This window comes from Hyla sarda, chromosome 10, assembly GCF_029499605.1.
Source record: "Hyla sarda isolate aHylSar1 chromosome 10, aHylSar1.hap1, whole genome shotgun sequence".
Classification (NCBI taxonomy): domain Eukaryota; kingdom Metazoa; phylum Chordata; class Amphibia; order Anura; family Hylidae; genus Hyla; species Hyla sarda.
The window spans coordinates 24955835-24978682 of NC_079198.1; the positions used below are offsets into that span (position 1 = coordinate 24955835).

The window sequence follows — 22848 nt, forward strand, 5'->3', positions numbered from 1 at the left end:
TACAGACCTACAGTATGGACACACCGCTAGTCACTATTACTTATTTTCTAGCTGACGCTGTGTTCACAGGTCGCGGTTTCCATGCAGTTTTGTGTTACATTTTCCCAAATATATACAGTATTATACTATCTGGTAAGTTTTAACAAACTTCCAGAGCTTTCTCTACCAGCATTTCCCATTCTTATCGACCACAGGGCAGGGCACTTCATCCTAGTAAAGCAGCCTCTGCCCCTCGCATGCCCCTCCCCTCACCGCCATCTTCCTAATAACTCTTATTACTATACTGTATTTGCATTGTTGCTTCTCAGCTTTTTTTTTAGTGCTGTAATTCAAAGCAGAAGACGTAGGCGACGTCACGCAGTCCACTGAGCGCATGCGCGTCACCTTCCCGCGCGCGTCGCTTCCCGTCCGTCCGGGACTGCGCAGGCGCGCCCTCGTCAGCGGTAATCGGGATCTCCCGGCTCATGCGCTGTTCCGTTTGGTGAGTCCTGTGATGCCCGTAGTCGGTACCGTTTATTACCGGCGTCAAAAAGCGATGCGATGTGACTGCAGTGCCAGTTATTGTAGCCCCCTGACGGGAAGAACTAGATGTGATGGGGTTGGAAGGGGCTAGTGACGTATTGCTTTTAATTAATGACAGGCTGACGTGACGTCAAAGCTTTTTAAATGAAACATGGTATCCTAGACTCCCCCCCTTCGTGCCCTGATCAGATGCTATAGGTCTAGACCAGTGTCTCCCCATCAGGGTGATTCCAGCTGTCACAAAACTACAACTCCCAGCATGCCCAGGCATGACTGTCCAGGCGTGCTGGGAGTTGTAGTTTTGAACATCTGGAGGGCCACGGTTTGAAGACCACGGGTCTAGACTAATGTTTCCTTACTAGGATGCCACTAGCTGTTGCAAAACTACAACTTCCAGCATGCCCAGACAGCCGAAGGCTGTCTGGGCGTGCTGGGAGTTGTAGTTTTGCAACAGCTGGAGGCACCTGGGTGGAAAATACTTCTATAGACAGTGCATCAGTGATAGATAACCCATAACTGGCGCCTAAATGGAGGGCGGGTACCAATAATGTTTTTAGAACTGTCACTTCTGCCTTTGATCTGTGTTGTGTCACATGATACAGAATACAGCGGATCCTATGAAAAAAAACGATATGTCTGTGATTATGTTTTAGCGTAAAATTTTAGCTATAGAGCGACCGTCTTTCCACGCCCCCCCTTTATAACCACATATTGGCGCTGCCAAGAGGTGATCAGGTTTCTGGCATAGCTATGGCATTTTTGTTACCCATTGACTTCAATGGAAAGGAAACTATTCAGTGGCAAATATACAGCAAAGTACGGCACCCTACCCTTGTATTCACACGTACAGTATACTGCAGATTTTATTGGAAACTAAATGACAGAACATCGCTTCAAATCCGAAGCATGATGTGAGTTGTAGTATCACATACAGTCATGGCCGTAAATTTTGGCACCCCTGAAAATGAAGTATTTCTCACAGAAAAGAATTGCAGTAACACATGTTTTGCTATACACATGTTTATTCCCTTTGTGTGTATTGGAACTAAATAAAAAAGGGAGGAAAAAAAGCAAATTGGACATAATGGGGGGCATTTACTAAGGGGTTTAGTCATTTTTTTCTGACTATTTTTGGCGCAAAATTGTCGCAATTGCGCCTACCCTATAAATTGTGCGACTTTCCCTAGCAAGAGCTAGAAAGTAAAAAAAAAAATTCCCGCTTAATTTACGCAAGTTTTCAGTTTTTACTTGCAGTGGTCAGGAATTTATTAACTGAGACAGTCGCAGTTGCGCAATAAACTGTCGCAACGGCCATAAAAATTGACTAAATTTACTCCAGCTCCAACATGGAGCAGGAAAAGCTCCTGCCGCCCGGGATCCGACATACTTTCTCCCCGCTACCCTCACTGCGCTACCGGGACACTGCAGTGATTTACATCCCCCCCCCTCTCACCTGCCAGCGCCACACAACTCCCATCTGTCTGCTGTTGCAAGACTACAAGTCCCAGCATGCCCTTACAGTGAGGACATGCTGGGAGTTGTAGTCTTGTAGCAGCGGGAGCGGCGCGGGCGGGAGACAAGGGGGGGGGGCGTATGAGGAGCCCGGGCGGGAGACAAGGGGGGTAGCGGGGAGACCGTATGAGGAGCCCGGGCGGGAGACAGGGGGGGGGGGGGGGTAGCGGGGAGACCGTATGAGGAGCCCGGGCGGCTGCACTGTAATGTCAGCCCGGGCTCCTGCCCTGAGAGCCATAGGCTTTGGCTGTCAGGGCATGCTGGGTGTTGTAGTTTTGCAACAGCTGGAGGGCCACAGTTTGCAGACCACTGGTGTGTGGTCTGTAAACTGTAGTCCTCCAGCTGTTGCAAAACTAAACAGCTGAAGGGGTCCGGCGAAGAAGTTCACTTACCCTTCCGAGGCTCCAGCGACGATCGGTGACGGAGATCGTCGCGCGGCACTGTCGTGCAGCGCTGGATCCTACGGAAGCCGGTAAGTTGCGCAAGCTTCCCAACCAGGGTGCCTCCAAATGTTGCAAGACTACAACTCCCAGCATGCCTGGACACCCTTTGGCTGTCCGGGCATGCTGGGAGTTGTAGTTTTGCAACAGCTGGAGGCACCCTTGTTGGGAAACACTGGCCTAAAACAGTGTTTCCCAACCAGGGTGCCTCCAGATGTTGCAAGACTACAACTCCCAGCATGCCTGGACAGCCATTGGCTGTCCAGGCATGCTGGGAGTTGTAGTTTTGCAACAGCTGGAGGGCCACAGTTTGCAGACCACTGGTTTGTGGTCTGTAAACTGTAGTCCTCCAGCTGTTGCAAAACTAAACAGCTGAAGGGGACCGGCGAAGAAGTTCACTTACCCTTCCGAGGCTCCAGCAACGATCGCTGTCGAAGATCGTCGCGCGGCACTGTCGCGCGGCAGTGTCGCGCGGCAGTGTCGTGCAGCGCTGGATCCTACGGAAGCCGGTAAGTTGCGCAGGCTTCCCAACCAGGGTGCCTCCAGTTGTTGCAAGACTACAACTCCCAGCATGCCTGGACAGCCTTTGGCTGTCCAGGCATGCTGGGAGTTGTAGTTTAGCAACAGCTGGAGGCACCCTGGTTGGGAAACACTGGCCTAAAACAGTTGGGAAACACTGGCCTAAAACAGTCACCCTGGTTGGGAAACACTGTTTTAGGCCAGTGTTTCCCAACCAGGGTGCCTCCAGATGTTGCAAGACTACAACTCCCAGCATGCCTGGACAGCCTTTGACTGTCCAGGCATGCTGGGGCTTGTAGTTTTGCAACATCTGGAGGCACCCTGGTTGGGAAACACTGTTTAAGGCCAGTGTTTCCCAGCCAGGTTGCCTCCAGATGTTGCAAAACTACAACTCCCAGCATGCCTAGACAGCCTTTGACTGTCCAGGCATGCTGGGACTTGTAGTTTTGCAACATCTGGAGGCACCCTGGTTGGGAAACACTGTTTTAGGCCAGTGTTTCCCAACCAGGTTGCCTCCAGATGTTGCAAAACTACAACTCCCAGCATGCCTAGACAGCCTTTGACTGTCCAGGCATGCTGGTAGTTTTGCAACATCTGGAGGCACCCTGATTGGGAAACACTGGCCTAAAACAGTGTTTCCCAACCAGGGTGCCTCCAGATGTTGCAAAACTACAAGTCCCAGGTTGGGAAACACTGTGCCCGGCCTCCGCCCCACCTTACTGTAAGGGCATGCTGGGAGTTGTAGTCCTGCAGCTGGGGGCAGGGGACAAGCTTGTCACTTGCCCACACATCTCCTGCACCACACAACTACAACTCCCAGCATGTCCTTGCTGTAAGGGCATGCTGGCAGTTGTAGTCATGCGGGGCGAGAGATGTGTGAGCAGGTGATAATAAATGTACTAACCCATTTTTTTTTGTTTTCTTCTCATTTCAGATCCGTTTATCCTGTGGACTCCTTCGGATTCGGTGGACTACTTCGATGACCAGCGTTTTTCTTTGTTTGATTTTAATAAAATGGTTAACGAGGGCTTGTGGGGGAGTGTTTTTTGTACTAAAAAATTTTTAAAACCTGTTGTGTTTTTTTCTTACTTTACTAGACAGGCTTAGTAGTGGAAGCTGTCTTATAGACAGAGTCCATTACTAACCTGGGCTTAGCGCTAGCCACAAAAACAGCTAGCGCTAACCCCCTATTATTACCCCGGTACCCAATGCCACAGGGGTGCCGGGAAGAGCCGGTACCAACAGGCCTGGAGCGTCAAAAATGGCGCTCCTGGGCCTAGGCGGTAACAGGCTGGCGTTAGTTAGGCTGGGGAGGGCCAGTAACAATGGTCCTCGCCCACCCTGGGAACGTCAGGCTGTTACTGTTTGGTTGGTATTTGGCTGAGAATGAAAATAGGGGGGACCCTATGCGTTTTTTTTTTAAATAAATAATTAAATATATTAAAAAAAAGCATAGGGTCCCCCTATTTTTATTCTCAACCAAATACCAACCAAACAGTAACAGCCTGACGTTACCAGGGTGGGCGAGGACCATTGTTACTGGCCCTCCCCAACCTAAATAACGCCAGCCTGTTACCGCCTAGGCCCAGGAGCGCCATTTTTGACGCTCCGGGCCTGTTGGTACCGGCTCTTCCCGGCACCCCTGTGGTGTTGGGTTCCCGGGGTAATAATTGGGGGTTAGCGCTAGCTGTTTTTGTGGCTAACGCTAAGCCCGGCTTAGTAATGGACTCAGTCTATAAGACAGCTTCCACTACTAAGCCTGTCTAGTAAAGTAAAATAAAAATAAAACACAACAGGTTTTAAAAAAAATTTATTACAAAAAACACTCCCCCACAAGCCCTCGTTAACCATTTTATTAACATCAAGCAAAGAAAAACGCTGGTCATCGAAGTAGTCCACCGAATCCGAAGGAGTCCACAGGATACACAGATCTGTAGAAGAAGTAACCAAAAAAAAAAAAAAAGTGTAAGTACATTTAGGGAGAAAAAAACTGTGTTAAAAAAATGTAATAAACACACACACACACACACTAAACGCCGTTTACCACTTCTGAGCCATGACTACAATTTACAGTGATCCCTCAACTTACAATGGCCTCAACATACAATAGTTTCAACATACAATGGTCTTTTCTGGACCATCGTAAGTTGAAACCAGACTCAACATACAATGCTACAGACAGTCCAGATCTGTAAAACGTGTCAATGGCTGGAAGAACCAACCAATCAAAATGGGCATTCACTGGTAAAACCCCTGTATTACTGAAGTGTATGCACTGACTGGTGTCTGGTATTACATGTTCTGTACACTTTACCTGTATCAGGGTTAGCTGCTCTTTTGGACACCAGGTGAGGGCGACTCCATTACTTGTTTGGGACATTGCCTGTACTGTACAGGACCCCTGAAGAAGCTCCTGTCCTCTACATAGACCAGTGTTTGCCAAGCAGGGTGGCCCCATCTTTTGCAAAACTACAACTCCCAGCATGCCCGGACAGCCTTTGGCTGTCCAGGCATGCTGGGAGTTATAGTTTTGCAACAGCTGGAGGCTCCCTGGTTGGGAAACACTGACATAGACAGTGATTACAGCTCCCAGCAGATCTTTATTACTTTTATATGTAAGGATTTGCTTTATCTATATTAGTTATCTACTTATTTTTCTTTGTCACTTTTTCCTATTTTGGATGACATTTTGGTGCCTTTAGAACCAATTACCACGTTTCCATAGAGTTATGGTCTCAACATACAATGGTTTCAACTTACAATGGTTTTCCTGGAACCAATTAATATTGTAACTTGAGGGACCACTGTAGTTATTGAATTATTTAGATGTGGTGAAAAAGCTAAAAAAAAACTCAAAAACAAAAGATCCAGAAGGAAACCAGCAGCCAAACCTATTCAGACAGCAGGAAAAAGGAACAGACTATTTTTTCTACTACATAAAGTAAATTTCCCACTTTTGCCTATGTGTGCCAAATTTATTAATGCCGTGCAACAATTTAGTAGATTTGTCGCACATAGTCAAAAATGAAGTAGAAAAAAACAGGGTAAAAACCAGACTACATAGTAAAAGATTAGTAAATGCCCCTCAATGTCACCAAACTCCAAAAATGGGCTGGACAAAATTATTGGCACCCTTTCAAAATTGTGGATACATAAGATTGTTTCAAGCATGTGATGCTCCTTTATACTCACCAGGGGCAAGTAACAGGTGTGGGCAATATAAAAATCACACCTGAAAGCAGATAAAAAGGAGAGAAGTTCACTTAGTCTTTGCCTTGTGTGTCTGTGTGTGCCACACTAAGCATGGACAACAGAAAGAGGAGAAGAGAACTGTCTGAGGACTTGAGAACCAAAATTGTGGGAAAATATCAACAATCTCAAGGTTACAAGTCCATCTCCAGAGATCTAGATTTGCCTTTGTCCACAGTGCGCAACATTATCAAGAAGTTTGCAACCCAGGGCACTGTAGCTAATCTCCCTGGGCATGGGCGGAAGAGAAAAATTGATGAAAGGTGTCACTGCAGGATAGTATGGATGGTGGATAAGCAGCCCCAAACAAGTTCCAAAGATATTCAAGCTGTCCTGCAGGCTCAGGGAGTGTCAGCGTGAACTATCTGTCGACATTTAAATCAAATGAAACGCTATGGCAGGAGACCCAGGAGGACCCCACTGCTGACACAGAGACATAAAACAGCAAGATTACATTTTGCCAAAATGAACTTGAATAAGCCAAAATCCTTCTGGGAAAACGTCTTGTGGACAGATGAGACCAAGATAGAGCTTTTTGGTAAAGCACATCATTCTACTGTTTACCAAAAACAGAATGAGGCCTACAAAGAAAAGAACACAGTACCTACAGTGAAATATGGTGGAGGTTCAATGATGTTTTGGGGTTGTTTTGCTGCCTCTGGCACTGGGGGCCTTGAATGTGTACAAGGCATCATGAAATCTGAGGATTACCAACGGATTTTGGGTCGTACTGTACAGCCCAGTGTCAGAAAACCTGGGATCAGTGTCCGAGATCTTGGGTCTTCCAGCAGGACAATGACCCCAAACATACGTCAAAAAGCCCCAGAAATGGATGGAAACAAAGCGCTGGAGAGTTCTGAAGTGGCAGTAATGAGTCCAGATCTAAATCCCATTGATCACCTGTGAAGAGATCTTAAAATTGCTGTTAGGAAAAGGCGCCTTCCAATAAGAGACCTGGAGCAGTTTGCAAAGGAAGTGGTCCCACATTCCGACTGAGAGGTGTAAGAAGCTTATTGATCGTTATAGGAAGCCACTGATTTCAGAAATTTTTCCAAAGGGTGTGCAAACAAATATTAAGTTAAGGGTGCCAATAATTTTGTCCAGACCATTTTTGGAGTTTGGTGACATTATGTCCAATTTGCTTCCCCCCCCCCCTTTTGGTTTAGTTCAAATACACTCAAAGAGAATAAACGTGTATAGCAAAACATGTGTTACTGCAATCCTTTTCTGTGAGAAATACTTTTTACCTTTTCTTAAAAAATTTCAGGGGTACCAACATTTACGGCCATGACTGTATGTATAAGTTGATGTACACTGGCCTTAAAGGTAAGAGAAGCAGAACTCCTCATTTATATGAAAGGACATCTGCAGCAAGAAACAACTCATCCCCTATCCAAGTGTTAGATCACGGGGGCTCCGACCGCTGGGACCCCCCGCGATCTCCCAAACTGGACCCTGCAGCGAGGTCGACAGTAAACCCCCTTCCCATACAGTTCTATGAGAGAGGCGGGGTGGCATGAACTCTGCCTCCCCGCCTCTCCCATAGAACTACATGGAGGAGGCATGTCGGCCGCAGCGTTATCCTGCAAGGCAGAGCCGTGGCCCCTTGCAGAAAATCAAGGGGTCCCAGTGTTCTGACCCCCTGCAATCAAACACTTACCCCCTATCCTGTGGATCAGGGATAAGTTGTTTTTTTACTGCAGATGTCCTTTAAACAGGAAATTGTTGTGTATACGTGTAGGCCATTTCTAGATTATTTTGGGTCACATGATGTTAAGCAACTTTAAACCACCACAAAAAATAGTGAGGAAACGTAGCGCAGCACATGTGGTTGCGGCAAAATGTTCTCCAACAGTTCCTTCTGTGTGTATCCAATCTGTAGATACATTGGGGGAGATTTATCAAAACTTGTGTAGAGGCAGAGTGGTGCAGTTGCCCATAGCAACCAATCAGATCTCTCCTTTTACTTTTCTGAGGCCTTTTATACATGAAAGAAGCAATCTGATTGGTTGCTATGCGCAACTGCACCACTCTTCCTCTGCACAGGTTTTGATTAATCTCTCCCCATTGACATCAGCCCCAAATCCACCGCCCCTGCTGTACACAGATTCGACTAATGGGGGGCTACTAAGCGGGTCGTCCCCCCCCCCCCCCCCATTCATAGAAAGGTACGGCGGGGTCACCCGCACTAAACTGAATATACAGATAGGGGGAGATTCATCAAAATCTGTCCAGAGGAAAAGTTGCTGAGTTGCCCATAGCAACCAATCAGATCGCTTCTTTCATTTTTGAAAAGGCCTCTGAAAATGAAAGAAGTGATCTGATTGGTTGCTATGGGCAACTCAGCAACTTTTCCTCTGGACAGATTTTAATAGACCCTATTGCTAACATTGATAACTCCGCCCCCTCCATAAATATTCATCCCTTCTTCAACAGCAGCCACCTTTATTGCACGTAAGAAAAAAATGACCATATTAGCAACTAGATCAGTGTTTCCCAACAAGGGTGCCTCCAGCTGTTGCACTACTACAACTTCCAGCTGGTAGTTGTAGTTTTGCAACATCTGGAGGCACCGTGGTTGGGAAATAATGGTAACAAGCAGTAAGAACGGGGTCACCTGTACTATAAACCTGTATAGTAAGGTTAGTGAGGGTGACCCTGCTGTCAGTTACCCTTTACGTAGATTGTTTCAATAAGAAGTTTTGGCTAAAGTTTCACAATGAAATAGATGTAAAGTGTTCTGACAGTTCAGGCTTGCATGGTTAAAGGGGTACTCCAGGGAACTGAACTCATTAGACACTTATCCTCTACGTGGGGCCCCAGCTACTAACTCATCCTCCGCACACTTCGGCCCCACCTTCCTAGACAAGAGTAAGTGACAGCCCGGTCAGCCGATCACCAGAGATGGTACAGGAGATCGTGGGGGGTCCCAGTGGTCGGAACCCCTGTGATCAGACACTTATCACTATCTTGTGGATGGGGGATAAGTGTCTAAGTTCAGTTCCCTGGAGTACACCTTTAAACGGACACTGTCAGAAACAAAATTTATATGTTGTACATCTTGGCAAAACATTAACTTTTCTAATATACTTCATAAGAAAATTGTATTTCCTTTTTATAGAAATCATGGCTTATATAATCATGACTTTGTCCAAGCTGAAGCACAGGCATGGACAAAGTGCAGTAAGTGAGGGTGGGCTAACACTCCTCTGTGCTCTCTCCTCTCTGATAGTACTCCTCTGTGCTCTCTCCTGTCTGATAGGACTCCTCTGTGCTCTCTTCTGTCTGATAGGAGTCCTCTGTGCTCTCTCCTATCTGTTAGTACTCCTCTGTGCTCTCTCCTATCTGTTAGTGCTCCTCTGAGCTCTCTCCTGTCTGTTAGTACTCCTCTGTGCTCTCTCCTATCTGTTAGTACTCCTCTGTGCTCTCTCCTATCTGTTAGTGCTCCTCTGTGCTCTCTCCTGTCCGTTAGTGCTCCTCTGTGCTCTCTCCTGTCTTTTAGTACTCCTCTGTGCTCTCTCCTATCTGTTAGTGCTCCTCTGTGCTCTCTCCTGTCTGATAGGACTCCTCTGTGCTCTCTCCTGTCTGTTAGTACTCCTCTGTGCTCTCTCCTGTCTGTTAGTACTCCTCTGTGCTCTCTCCTGTCTGTTAGTACTCCTCTGTGCTCTCTCCTGTCTGTTAGTACTCCTCTGTGCTCTCTCCTGTCTGTTAGTACTCCTCTGTGCTCTCTCCTATCTGTTAGTACTCCTCTGTTCTCTCTCCTGTCTGTTAGTACTCCTCTGTTCTCTCTCCTGTCTGTTAGTACTCCTCTGTGCTCTCTCCTGTCTGTTAGTACTCCTCTGAGCTCTCTCCTGTCTGTTAGTGCTCCTCTGTGCTCTCTCCTGTCTGATAGGGCTCCTCTGTGCTCTCTCCTGTCTGTTAGTGCTCCTCTGTGCTCTCTCCTGTCTGATAGGGCTCCTCTGTGCTCTGTCCTGTCTGATAGGACTCCTCTGTGCTCTCTTCTGTCCTATCAGTCACGGAGGAGTCCTATCAGACAGGAGAGAGCACAGAGGAGTGTTAGCCCACCCTCACTTACTGGACTTTGCCAATGCCTGTGCTTCAGCTTGGACAAAGTCATGATTTTTTAAGCCATAAAATGTTCTTATGAAGTATATTAGAAAGGTTAATGTTTTGCCAAGATGTACAACATATAAAATCCTTTTGAATCGTGACAAGTGCCCATTTCATGATCTGTTGTCAGTGATTACTTGTTTATTGCAGCTATAAAGGCAGTAATAGTGGTGACCGATATGCAGTGCAGACTGTTTCCTAGCAGTGTATGTTGCAGCCGGAGGTGACTGTCCTGAATCTCCATCTTTTTGTGGAGGTCAAAGTAGACACCAGCTATAGAGCAGATGTATATGTTGTAGATTTTTTTTTTTTCTTATTTAATGAAAGAAATTCGGAGTATTTGAGAAAAAGCAACCAGTGGGCCTCTCTAGCTGTTGCAAAACTACAACTCCGAGCATGACTACAACTCCCAGCTAGGGATCGACCGATTATCGGTATGGCCGATAATCACGATTTTGGGCATTATCGGTATCGGCAATTACCTTGCCAATAAGCCGATAATGCCCCGCACCACCCTCGCCGCACCTCGACCGCCCCCCCGACCCACCGCGTCGCACCCCCCACCGTAGTGCTGGGCGGTATACCGGTATGGATTTTTGCCCATACCGCTATACCGGTCAGGCCCCTCCCCCACCCTCCGAGTCAATAAATAAATAAATAAACTTACCCGTAGTGAGGGTGGTCCGGGCCATCCTTCCTTCCTGTAGTGTCCGGCACCATTCTGGGTGAAGGGTGCACCGGTCCGGGCTGTCCTTCTCCGGGGGTCATCTTCTCCACTCCGGGCAGGCTCCGGCCTAGTACGCTGCATAGACGCCGTTATGTCAGGTGCGTTGCTGCGCACGGGCGTCACTGCGTAGCGGCGTCTATGCAGCGTACTAGGCCGGAGCCTGCCCGGAGTGGAGAAGAGGACCCCCGGAGAAGGACAGCCCGGACCGGTGCACCCTCCACCCAGAATGCCCCCGGACACTACAGGATGGAAGGATGGATGGCCAGGACCACCCTGACAGGTAGGGGGAGAGAAGCAGGTGGTGGTGGCGGCAGCCTATGGCACCGCAAAAGCCACTACAGTGCATTGATTTAAAGCGCCCGCTTTAAATCAGTGTTCTGCAGCGGTGTCGAGGGGGGATAAATAGCCGATAACTTACACCGGAATATCGGTATAAGTTATCGGCTATCGGCCCTAACCTCCACCGATTATCGGTATCGGCCCTAAAAAAACGATATCGGTCGATCCCTAGAAAGGCTGTCTGGATGGGAAACACTGGCGTAGATCATCAGTTTCCCTTTCACTTGGCTCCCAGGCACTTTGATGAAGTTTGGCTTTATGTAATTCAGCAGAAGATAGTCATGAGCTTCTCTTGTCTGGAGTTAAGCCATCTCCCTGGAGGAATGTGGTTTATGGGTGTGTATAGACGAGTGTGACCTCTGCTCTATATACATGCAGCATCACGTGGCGGAGTTTACATACACTAAATGGCGGAGTCATCACTTCTGTTGCCCAGAGTGTCTTATCTTCAGGTTTTTCTGACTTGCTGTGGACTGGCCATGCACCATGGGCACACTGGGTCCAAGTGTGGGTCTGGAATGGTGGTGTGACTGGTATTTTGAGGCGTCTTAAAGGGGTATTCCGCCCCTAGACATCTTATCCAAAGAATAGGGCATAAGATGTCTGATCGCGGGGGGGGCAAGCCGCTGGGGACCCCCGCGATCTCCCTGCCGCATCTGGCGTTTGTTTAGAGCGTCAGGTGCAGCGCCAGAGGCTTGTGACGTCACGGCCACGCTCCTGACGTCATGGTCACGCCCCCTCAATGCAAGTCTATGGGAGGGGGCGTGACGGCCGTCACGCCCCCTCCCATAGACTTGCATTGAGGGGGCATGGCCGTGACATCATGAATGGGGCGTGATGTCATGAGCCTCCGGCCCAGCATCGCCAGTCATCTGGCACGGAGCAAAGTTTGCTCTGTGCACCGGATGTGTGGGGACCCCCGCGCTCAGACATCTTATCCCCTATCCATAAGATTTCTAGGGGCGGAGTACCCCTTTAAGACTTGCATATGTGACATGCCGTATTTCCCACATTATTACTTTAACCCTTTTATGTGGCTTCATGTTTTATGTTGCCATTCAGAGTCCAATATTTAGTAATGGAGTACTGCAGTGTAGGTAAATTCATCCCCTATCCAAAGGAGTGATCAGACCCCCTGCACGGCATTCTGGCTTTCTTCACGCACGGAGCAGGGGTCGGCATGCACTCTCCATATATCTCTTTGGGAGAGCCGAAGATACCCGACCACTATACTCGTGTATCTCCGGCTCTCCCATAGAGATCAATGGAGGGCATGTATTGAACCCTACTCCATGCACAAGAAGAGCTGCACAGAAGATTGAGGAGGAGTCCTAGTCATCAGACCACCTCCAGTGGTCAGACACTTATCAGGATAAGGGATATATTTTCCTAATTCGCACTACCCCTTTAACTCTTTGCAGGAATCTCATCATTTTTCTTGGTTGTTGTTCTCTTGGATATACTTTCTGTGTATCTATGCACGTTATGTTATGTCTGGATTTTCAATAAAGTGCATATTTTGTTTATATATCTGTAGTCTGGCATACGCATTTCTCTGTTTAGGCTTCCATGTTTGTTGTTGTGTAAGACTTTTTATTTTATTTGGTGGGGACATTGTTTATTGGTGAGTCTTAGAGATAGTGAAGACTCACTCACAGCTCAGCCTCCCCCTCCCTGTGGAATGTCCTCTTCAAAGGTCACAGAGCACACCCAGTAAGGTTTCCTATTCATGTTGAAGGAACAGGTCCTGTCGTTGCCTATGTCCATGGGTTCTGCTGTAAAGCAACTCTTTAAATGAGTACTGGGAGGACTACAGCACCCAGAAAGATAATCAGAATTAGGGTTATTTAGTTTAGAAAAAAGAAGGCTTAGGGGAGACCTAATAACTATGTATAAATATATCAGGGGACAGTACAGAGATCTCTCCCATGATCTATTTATACCCAGGACCGTATCTATAACAAGGGGGCATCCTCTACGTTTAAAGAAGGTTTCCACACCAGCACAGACGGGGGTTCTTTACTGTAAGAGCAGTAAGACTGTGGAACTCTCTCCCGGAGGAGGTGGTCATGGTGAACTCTGTAAAAGAATTCAAAAGGGGTCTGGATGCATTTTTGGAGAGTAATAACATTCCTGGTTATGGATACTAGATTTATAGGGACAGAAGGTTGATCCAGGGATTTATTCTGATGCCATATTTGGAGTCGGGAAGGAATTTATACCTCTAGTATGAGGGTTTTTTGCCTTCCTCTGGATCAACTCAGCAGGGAATTAATAGGGATATAGGTTGAACTTGATGGACTCTTTTGAATGTTTTTTTTCAACCTTGAACTTTGAGCTATGTTTCTATGTTAAAGGGGTCATCCGGATACTAGAAATATTTTATGTTACTGCGGCCGCAATGACGAGAAAAAAAAACATACTTGCCTTGCTCCCTAGGGGAGCCCCCTGTGACAACTTCAGGCTCCTTGCTGAACACTACTACTTCCAAGCAGGACTCATCTCAGCAGTGACGGTCCTCTCAATCACTGGTTGCAGCGGTGTCCCGCCTCAGTCAGTGATTGGCCGAGTAATCCATCATTACCTAGATGAGTCAGTCTTAAAAGAGTTGGAGGTCGTCACAGGGGATCCCAAGGTAAGTGTTTTTTTTTTGTTTAGTTTTTTTCATTGCCCAGCAACAAAAAATAAAAACTTCTGGTGTTCGGATAACCTCTTAAAGAACAGCTCAGCATAAAATTGCAGCCCCCACAATAATATACAGAAAAGAACATGTTTCAGTATCTAGCTCTAATCAGAAAAATCTAGGCGATGTATTCTTTTTCAGAACTGCCACCCAGTGCCAGCATGTCTGTAGTGCCCACAATCAGATTAGTTGTGTTTCTGTGGAACAGGTTTTTCTTCTCTGTGGATTACTTGCAGTTTTACTTTTATCTGTCTCTATAGCTTAAGGAGTTATTCCAAGAGCCAATGTCTTCTCCTATTCATAGGATAGGGAAAACTTGCTGATCGGAAGGGGTCCAATAACTGGTACCCCTACCGATCTAAAGTATGTAGGGCAGTGGTCCTTTAGAGAGTACCTATCATGACTTCATCTGTCCCTGACTTAGCAATTTCTTGTTAGTTGCTCAGTTTGCTGCCATCTGTGAGCGAGGAAGGGGGAGTGGCCCAGCAGCCGTGACATCAGCTGAAGCCTGCGTGACATCAGCTGAAGCCTGCCTGGACTCACTTCCGCCCTTCTGTGGCCGGCTTGTAATCAGGGGCACTGCGAACCTGCTTGTAATCGGGGTGGTCGTGCGCTGCGACCCTGCTTGTAATCGGGGGCAGGTACTCTTTAAATGAAAGTAGTGGCATTGTGTATGTGCGGCCAGCACTCCATCTGTTATCTATGGGGCTTCCAAACATTACAGAGAACTGAATTGGGCATGCACAGTGAACGGAGCGGTGTTTGAGCATTCTGCTATGTTTGGAAGTCCCACAGACATTTGGAAGTCCCACAGCCAAGCAGCTCTCTTTTCTCATCTGTGAGCGTTCGACCGCTAGTTGTCCACTATTGTGTGAATAGGGGAATAACTAGTTGTAGTTTAGCAGCAGCTGGAGGCACTCTGGAGTGAAACACTGCTATAGATGTTTTAGGATAACCTTAGTATCAGTGACCTAGAACATCTTTGTAGTTCCTGCCAATAAAGAGTACCTCTCATTAACTTGATAACTGTTATAATCCTCACAGTTCACTGCCCCCATCGTGACAAACCACCTCCTGCCTTTATGTTTTAGTTTTCTACCTTGATATTGCTCTGTATTTTCTGCTCAGTCTCAGTCAGGTTCACCGACTGGGAAGTGGCGTAGAAGCCATAGAAGGGAGAACTTCCTCCCTCACTCTGCTACACACAGCCCAGAGCAGTTCAGTGTGTGAGATGATCTATGATTGGATAAGGCTGCGCACACACCCTCAGGACTAAAGGCTGCATTTCCTGATTTTGGACTTCTGCCAGGTCAACGTGCTCTGGACAACTAGGGAGACACCTAGTGGCAGCTTTTTTGAACTCAAATAAAACATAGAAAACTAGTAAAACAAATAAAACATAAAAACAAAGTACATTAGAAAGATTTTTTTTATTTACCATACGGAGTGCAATATCAAAAATTAGTTTTGAGTATTAAATTTTGGCTTTATTGAGACATTCTGACAATTCAGCTGTTCTCTTGTCCCAGCAATGCAGGATTACAGGAAATTCATTGTAATAACATAAAACAATAAAATAGCTCTTAAAGGGGTACAAAGTGATGCCAAATCACTAGGATATATCTTCACTTTATTATTGGAGTCCGACCTCCGAGACTCCCACTGGTCCTAAGGATAACATGCTGTGGTGACTGTACTGATTCAGCGGTCATTCCTTTCACAGCCTGTACCTATACGGGGGCGCCTCAGACTCCCGGTATGTGAGGGGTCTACAGCATGGCCTTATTTAGATGAATGGGATCACTGCAACTCCCTGTGTGGGGGAAAAGTGTAAAGAAGACAGTGCTGGAGCCCCTTTATTCTCCTGGTAGGTGTGGGTCCTAGAGGTCAGACTTCCACTGATCAGAAAATGTTAGCATATTATAGCAACAAGCCATCACTTTATCACTTTATGCTGTGAGGGAACGTGCACCCTTCAGAATAGATGTGCACCCCATGTATGTGGAGAAAGGGGTTTCCCTAACCCCCGCTGAGTAGGGATCGACCGATTATCGGCCGATATTCACTATTTTGGACATTATCGATTAGGGATCGACCGATATCGTTTTTTTTAGGGCCGATACCGATAATCTGTAGAGGTTAGGGCAGATAGCCGATAACTTTTACCGAAATATCGGTATAAGTTATAGGCCTAAATACCAAACGGTATAGTATAAGTAGAGAGTTGGCAACCCTCCAATTTCTGCCTGGATGTAAGCAATTGCCTCAGCGGTAGGGATTGACCGATATTGATTTTTTAGGGCCGATACCGATAATCTATGAACCCATAGATTATCGGTATCAGCCCTAAAACATCAATATCGGTCGATCCCTACCGCTGAGGCAATTGCTTACATCCAGGCAGAAATTGGAGGGTTGCCAACTCTCTACTTATACTATACTGTTTGGTATTTTAGTCGCCCCACCAGATGGATCAGTAGACGCCATTCTCCAAATAGGCACCGGTTCCATAATTCTCGTCCCATTGGTTTCTATAAGAAACCCTATTGTAGTTTCAAATCCGTGTTGCAGGGGAAAAAAACTACAGGTCACTTACTAAGACTGCATTCACGTTTGCAGCCTACGGCTGCCGGGTCCGGCTGGGATACTGGAGCGTCCGGTTTTGAAAATTCCCAGCCAGACCCGGCAGCCTCTCCTTTACTGGACCCAGCAGCCGTAGACTGCAAACGTGATGTGAATGCAGCCTAAGACAGAATCGGCATAAGATCCGTATCAGAAAGTCAAATCCATGGCATTGCACCATGAAACTCTACAGCAGAAAGGTCATGACTTGTATGTCTGATGTAGCAATTTTTCAGAAAATTCTGTTGCCTGAACATATCCTTTTAAAGGGGTACTCCGGTGGAAACCTTTTTTTTTTTTTTTTTTTTTTTTTTTTTTTTTATCAACTGGTGCCAGAAAGTTAAACAGACTTGTAAGTTACTTCTATTAAAAAAATCTTTATCCTTCCAGTACTTTTTAGCAGCTGTATGCTACAGAGGAAATGCTTTTTTCTTTTTGAATTTCTTTTTTGTCTTGTCCACAGTGCTCTCTGCTGACACCTCTGTCCGTGTCAGGAACTGTCCAGAGAAGGAGAAAATTCTCATAGCAAACCTATGCTACAGTTCCTGACACGGACAGAGGTGCCAGCAGAGAGCGCTGTGGACAACACAAAAAAGAAATTCAAAAAGCAAAGAATTTCCTCTGTAGCATACAGCTGCTAAAAAGTACTGGAAGGATAAAGATTTTTTTAATAGAAGTAATTTACACATCTGTTTAACTTTCTGGCACCAGTTTATTCAAAGAAAAAAAAGTTTTTTTTCCACCGGAGTACCCCTTTAAAGGAATTGTCTGAACAATTTATATTTATTGAAAGTGATCAAGGTGGGAGTAATAATTAAAGTGCTGGTACTCACCTGCCACTGATTCCCTGCTCCCAAGACCTTCCTGCTTGCATCGCAGCACATAGAAAATAATCGCTCAGCCAATTTCTGGCATTAAAGGGGTACTCCGCTGCTCAGCGTTTGGAACAAACTATTCGGAACGCTGGAGCCGGCCTTGTGACATCATAGCCCCATCCCCCACATGATGTCACGCCCTGCCCCCTCAATGCAAGTCTATGGGAGGCGGCGTGACTGACGTCACGCCCCCTCCCATAGACTTGCATTGAGGGGTAGGGGTGTGATGTCATGAGGGGACGGGGCTATGACATCACAAGCTCCCGACTCCAGCGTTCGGAACAGTTTGTTCCAAACGCTGTCCAGCGGAGTACCCCTTTAATATTGACCTGACCTGGCCAGAGATTGGTTGAGCACCCAGGCAGGAAGCATTTAGCCTCAGTAACAGGCACTGGTGGGGAAATTGGTGGCAGGTAAAATACCAGTGCTTTCATTTTCCCCTCCCATAGGCACTTTTAAATAGGAAAATAGTAGTTTCCGTCTACTGTGATAACAAATATGGACATTTACATGATGTAATTATAATGCTTTTGTTTCCATTTGCAGCTTGGGACTGAAGTGTCGCCATCATGGCTGAAGCCCACCAGGCTGTGGCGTTCCAGTTTACAGTTACTCCAGAAGGAATTGACCTACGTCTGAGCCATGAGGCACTGAAACAGGTCTACCTCTCAGGTCTGCGCTCATGGAAAAAGAAAGTCGCTCGACTCAGGGTGAGTAATCTGATCTGATGATGTGATCAGTGATGGAATGGGCTTCATAGGAGATCTGCAGCGGTTTATAACTTATCCCCGCGATCTCACATACCGGGATCCGGCATTGCCGTTGTTCTGTGCGGCTAGTGCTTGTGTTGTCGACCTCATTGAGGTCGCCAGACACGCCCCCTCTATTCAGCTCTATGGGAGAGGCGGGGATGCACGAACGCTGTAGCTCCGCCTCTCCCATAGAGACAATGGAGGAAACACCTGCACGGGGAGAGCCATAGCAAAGCCGGGACCCCGTACAGATGATCGCTGTACACTTATCCTCTATCCTCAGACACTATCCTGCGGATAGGGCATAAGTTATATACCGCTGCAGATCTCCTTTAAAGGGGTACTCCGGTGGAGAACATTTTTTTCAAATCAACTGGTGCCAGAAAGTTAAACAGATTTGTAAATTACTTGTATTAAAAAATCTTTACCCTTTCAGTACTTTTTAGCAGCCGTATACTACAGAGAAAATTCATTTATTTTTTAATTAATTTTTTGTCTTGTCCACAGTGCTCTCTGCTGACACCTGATGCCCGTATCAGGAACTGTCTAGCGCAGGAGAAAATCCCTATTGCAAACCTATGCTGCTCTGGACAGTTCCTGACAAGGACAGAAGTGTCAGCAGAGAGCACTGTGGACAAGACAAAAAAGAAATTCAAAAAGAAAAGAATTTCCTCTGTAGCATACAGCTGCTAAAAAGTACAGGAAGGATAAAGATTTCTTAATAGAAGTAATTTACAAATCTGTTTAACTCTCTGGCACCAGTTGATTTAGAAAAAATGTTTTCCCACCGGAGTGCCACTAAAAAGCTGCAGAAGAATCGATAGGATCCATTCACACCACCCATTCACTGTTATGACCATTACTTATAGGTGACTATAGTGATTGAAGATAGGAGAACTTTGTCTTTATTGACAGTTTCATGTAGACAGAAATTAACTTAAAGGGGTACTCCAGTGGAATTCTTTTTTTTTTTTTTATTTTTTTATTTTTTTTTTTTTAAATGAACTAGTGCCAGAAAATTACTTCTATTAAAAAATCTTAATCCTTCCAGTACTTTTTAGCAGCTGTATGCTACAGAGGAAATTCTTTGATTTAAAAAAAAAAAAAAAAAATTGTGTTGTGCACAGTGCTCTCTGCTGACACCTCTGTCCGTCTCAGGAACTGTCCAGAGCAGGATAGGTTTGTTATGGGGATTTTCTCCTGCTCTGGACAGTTCCTGATACGGGCATCAGATGTCAGCAGAGAGCACTGTGGACAAGACAAAAAAGAAATAAAAAAAAGTAAAGATTTTCCTCTGTAGCAAACAGATGTTAAAAAGTACTGAAATGATTAAGATTTTTTAATAGAAGTAATTTAAAAATCTGTTTAACTTTCTGGCACCAGTTCATTTAAAAAAAAAAAGTTTTCCACTGGAGTACCCCTTTAAAGAAAAGGTTCAGAAATGTGCTAGATAGATAGATGCATTATAGATAGATTGATGGAAATGAGATGGATATGAGACATACATAAATAGACAATAGGTTTCTTTTTCTAATCTTCTCCTTTTTCTCTCTATAGAATAGCTTCATCACTGGAGTTTATCCTGCCAGCCCCTCCAGCTGGCTCTTTGTGGTCATTGCAATAATGGGGACCATGTACGCTCGTGTGGACCCCTCCATGGGCATGATTGGCAAAATCAAAGAGCATCTGCCTGTAAGGTCTGTAGTTCATTGTCAATGTTTTTTTTTTTTATTTAAGATCATCAATGTATATGTGTATTGAGGTGGCGGGCACCATCTGTGATCCATTTCCCGTATACTTGTAATTATTGGCTTGTGAACATGATGTCAGTTGTAGTCCGCCTATCTGAGGTCAGTTTCCGAAAGCGCTAATAATTGGACAATAAAGTTTCATCATACATCTTATTCTGCTAACAGCAAAGTGTCCAGCACCAGGAGGCAGGTAAAACGTCCACTTTATTGAGGCATCTGGATAAACAAGCACACAGGAGCGTAGTCGCCGAGGCGACTACGCTCCTGTGTACTTGTTTATCCAGATGCCTCAATAAAGAGGACGTTTTACCTGCCTCCTGATGCCGGAAACTTTCCTTTGTTTGCTGTTTGCCTTGGAAGGGAACGCCACCCTATCGGTCAGAGCACGGGCGCTGATTTACTTAGCAAGAGTGAGTACATCTTAAGGTGGGTTCACACCACGATTTTGCTATACGGTTTCAGCATACCGTTTCATAAACGAAAAAGTATGCAACCGTACAGAAAACCGCGCCCATAGACTTCCCATTCAAAACCGTATGCACCATAGTGTATATGGTTGTGTCAGTTTTTCAAACCATACGTTTTTTTCCTTTTTTTTTTTTCCGGACAGAAAACCGTGGCCTACCACGGTTTCTGGTCCGGATTAAAACCTGTATTAAACCGTATACGTTTTTTTTTTTAACATGGGAATCAATGGGAACCGTACAAAACCGTATGTGCGTACGGTTCCTTCCGGTTTTCACCATACGGTTTTTGACTTTGCACAGTTTTTTTTCTTGAAATGGAGTGAAAAGTTAAAACCGTATACATTTGTTTTCTTAAAAAACGGATGCAACCGGACATCATTTTTCAAACCGTATACAGATAAAAATTTGTACACATTTTTTAATACAGTTTAGTCAGGTTTTGAGGAATCCGTTTTTTTTTTTTTTTTTTTTTTTTTTAATCAAGAACGGGATACTGGAACTGTATTGCAAAAACATGGTGTGAACCCAGCCTTATTCTGCTACCACCATTTTTTGAAGTGCCAGCACGTTTAGAAGTCCTATTTTTCAGCTACAGTTTATCTATCAATGTGTATTATCATAGTGCTTCTCGAGGGCGCATAAGCTCAGCCCATGTGACCTGCAGCGGGGTCCGGCCATGACAGCGTATAAGAGACAGCAGGCAATCTACACAGGCAGCCCTGTGTAGATTGACCGCATGCTGAGTCTGATTCTCGTTCTGTCAGACTGTGTGTGCGTTGCAACAGCCAAATCTGTCACTAGAGGCAGAGAGCTTGGAACGTTGTGCAGTGAACTAACAGTATGACAATCAAACTCCGCACAAGGTCAATGTTCGCAGGATCAACACTTTCAGGTGGGCCCTGTGTGTCAGTCAATGGTCGACATCACAATGAGATATGTAATTTCAGCAGAGTCCTTGCTATGATTACGGATCTCCTTGTAAAATTGCTCTCAGAGTGGCACCCATTCTGGTCCAAGGTGGATGGTGTCCAGTGCTGGGTTTTCTTCTTTATATTGTACATCAGAGGAGAGGGACAATGCAGGCCTAAGGTATTGAATGCTGTCGGTTAGTCACCTTGATAAAGCCACATTGTGTGGCGAAACATGTCGGGGTGTCACAGTAATACATTTTAATTGCAACCCCTAAGCGTCCTATACCACACAGTGATCACAAGATGCTATTATGGGACTAAATAGCGGCTGTTGGCCACCTATATCAATACTCGCACCTGCGGTGCACAGCAGGTTAGAGTTTAGTGTTCCACAGTATTCATACACCTGAGTACAGTGACCTATCTAATACTTACCTATAAGTCACACCTCTGAGTGGACTATATATTTTCATTGGAGTGCTATTGTATAATATCAGTGGTATTAAAGGGATACTCCGCTGCTCTGTGTTTGGAACAAACTGTTCCGAACACTGGAGCCGGGAGCTTGTGACGTCATAGCCCCGCCCCCTGATGACGTTACACCCCACCCCCTCAATGCAAGTCAATGGGAGGGGGTGTCACGCCCCCTCCCATAGACTTGCATTGAGGGGGCGGGGTGTGACATCATGAGGGGGCGGGGCTATGATGTCACGAGCTGCCGGCTCCAGTGTTTGGAACAGTTTGTTCCAAAAGCTGAGCAGCGGAGTATCCCTTTTAAGAATAATGATGCATAATAACCATATTTACAGTGTGGTAACCTATTTGGAGAGTGACTTGGCACCTCCTAACACAGTGCTGTACGTGTAGAGCGATACCCACTGCATTAGTGCATTTTTTCTATCAGTCACTCCATTAAAGGGGTAGTCCAGTGCTGAAAAACGTATCCCCTATCTGGGGTCTGACCGCTGGGGCCCCCCCGCGATCTTCTGTACGGGGCCCCGACTTGTTGGCCAGATAGCATGTGTCGCCCACCGCACGAAGCGACGTCCGACACGCCCCCTCAATACATCGCTATGGCAGAGCCGGAGATTGCCGAAGGCAGCGCTCTGGCTCTGCCATAGAGTTGTATTGAGGGGGCGTGTCAGCCGCCGCTTCGTGCGGTGTTCAACACGCCCGCGGGCTGCGGGGGCCCCATACAGGAAATCGAGAGGGGCCCCAGCGGTCAGACACCCCCCCCCCGCAGTCTGAAACTTATCCCCTATCCTTAGGATAGGGGATAAGTTTTTCAGCACTGGATATCTCCTTTAATTAGTATTTAGTGACGCAAATAGGGTTGTGCTTTTAAGTGTGTGTTTTTTCTTACCTATTT

At 46.1% G+C, this 22848-nt stretch overlaps 1 protein-coding gene across 5 annotated transcripts in view; it reads left to right on the forward strand.

Moving 5' to 3' along the window:
• Positions 1–365: 365 nt before the first annotated feature.
• Positions 366–22848, forward strand: part of LOC130293781 (carnitine O-palmitoyltransferase 1, liver isoform-like) — a 70751-nt gene continuing 48268 nt past the window's right edge. For 2 of the 5 annotated variants that reach the window (XM_056542870.1, XM_056542874.1), the window contains exons 1-3: positions 366–481; positions 18145–18308; positions 19908–20047. In XM_056542870.1, coding sequence (XP_056398845.1) covers positions 18168–18308; positions 19908–20047 — 281 coding nt within the window. In that variant the 5' untranslated portion in view covers positions 366–481; positions 18145–18167. The other 3 variants (XM_056542873.1, XM_056542872.1, XM_056542871.1) reach the window with 3 other exon arrangements.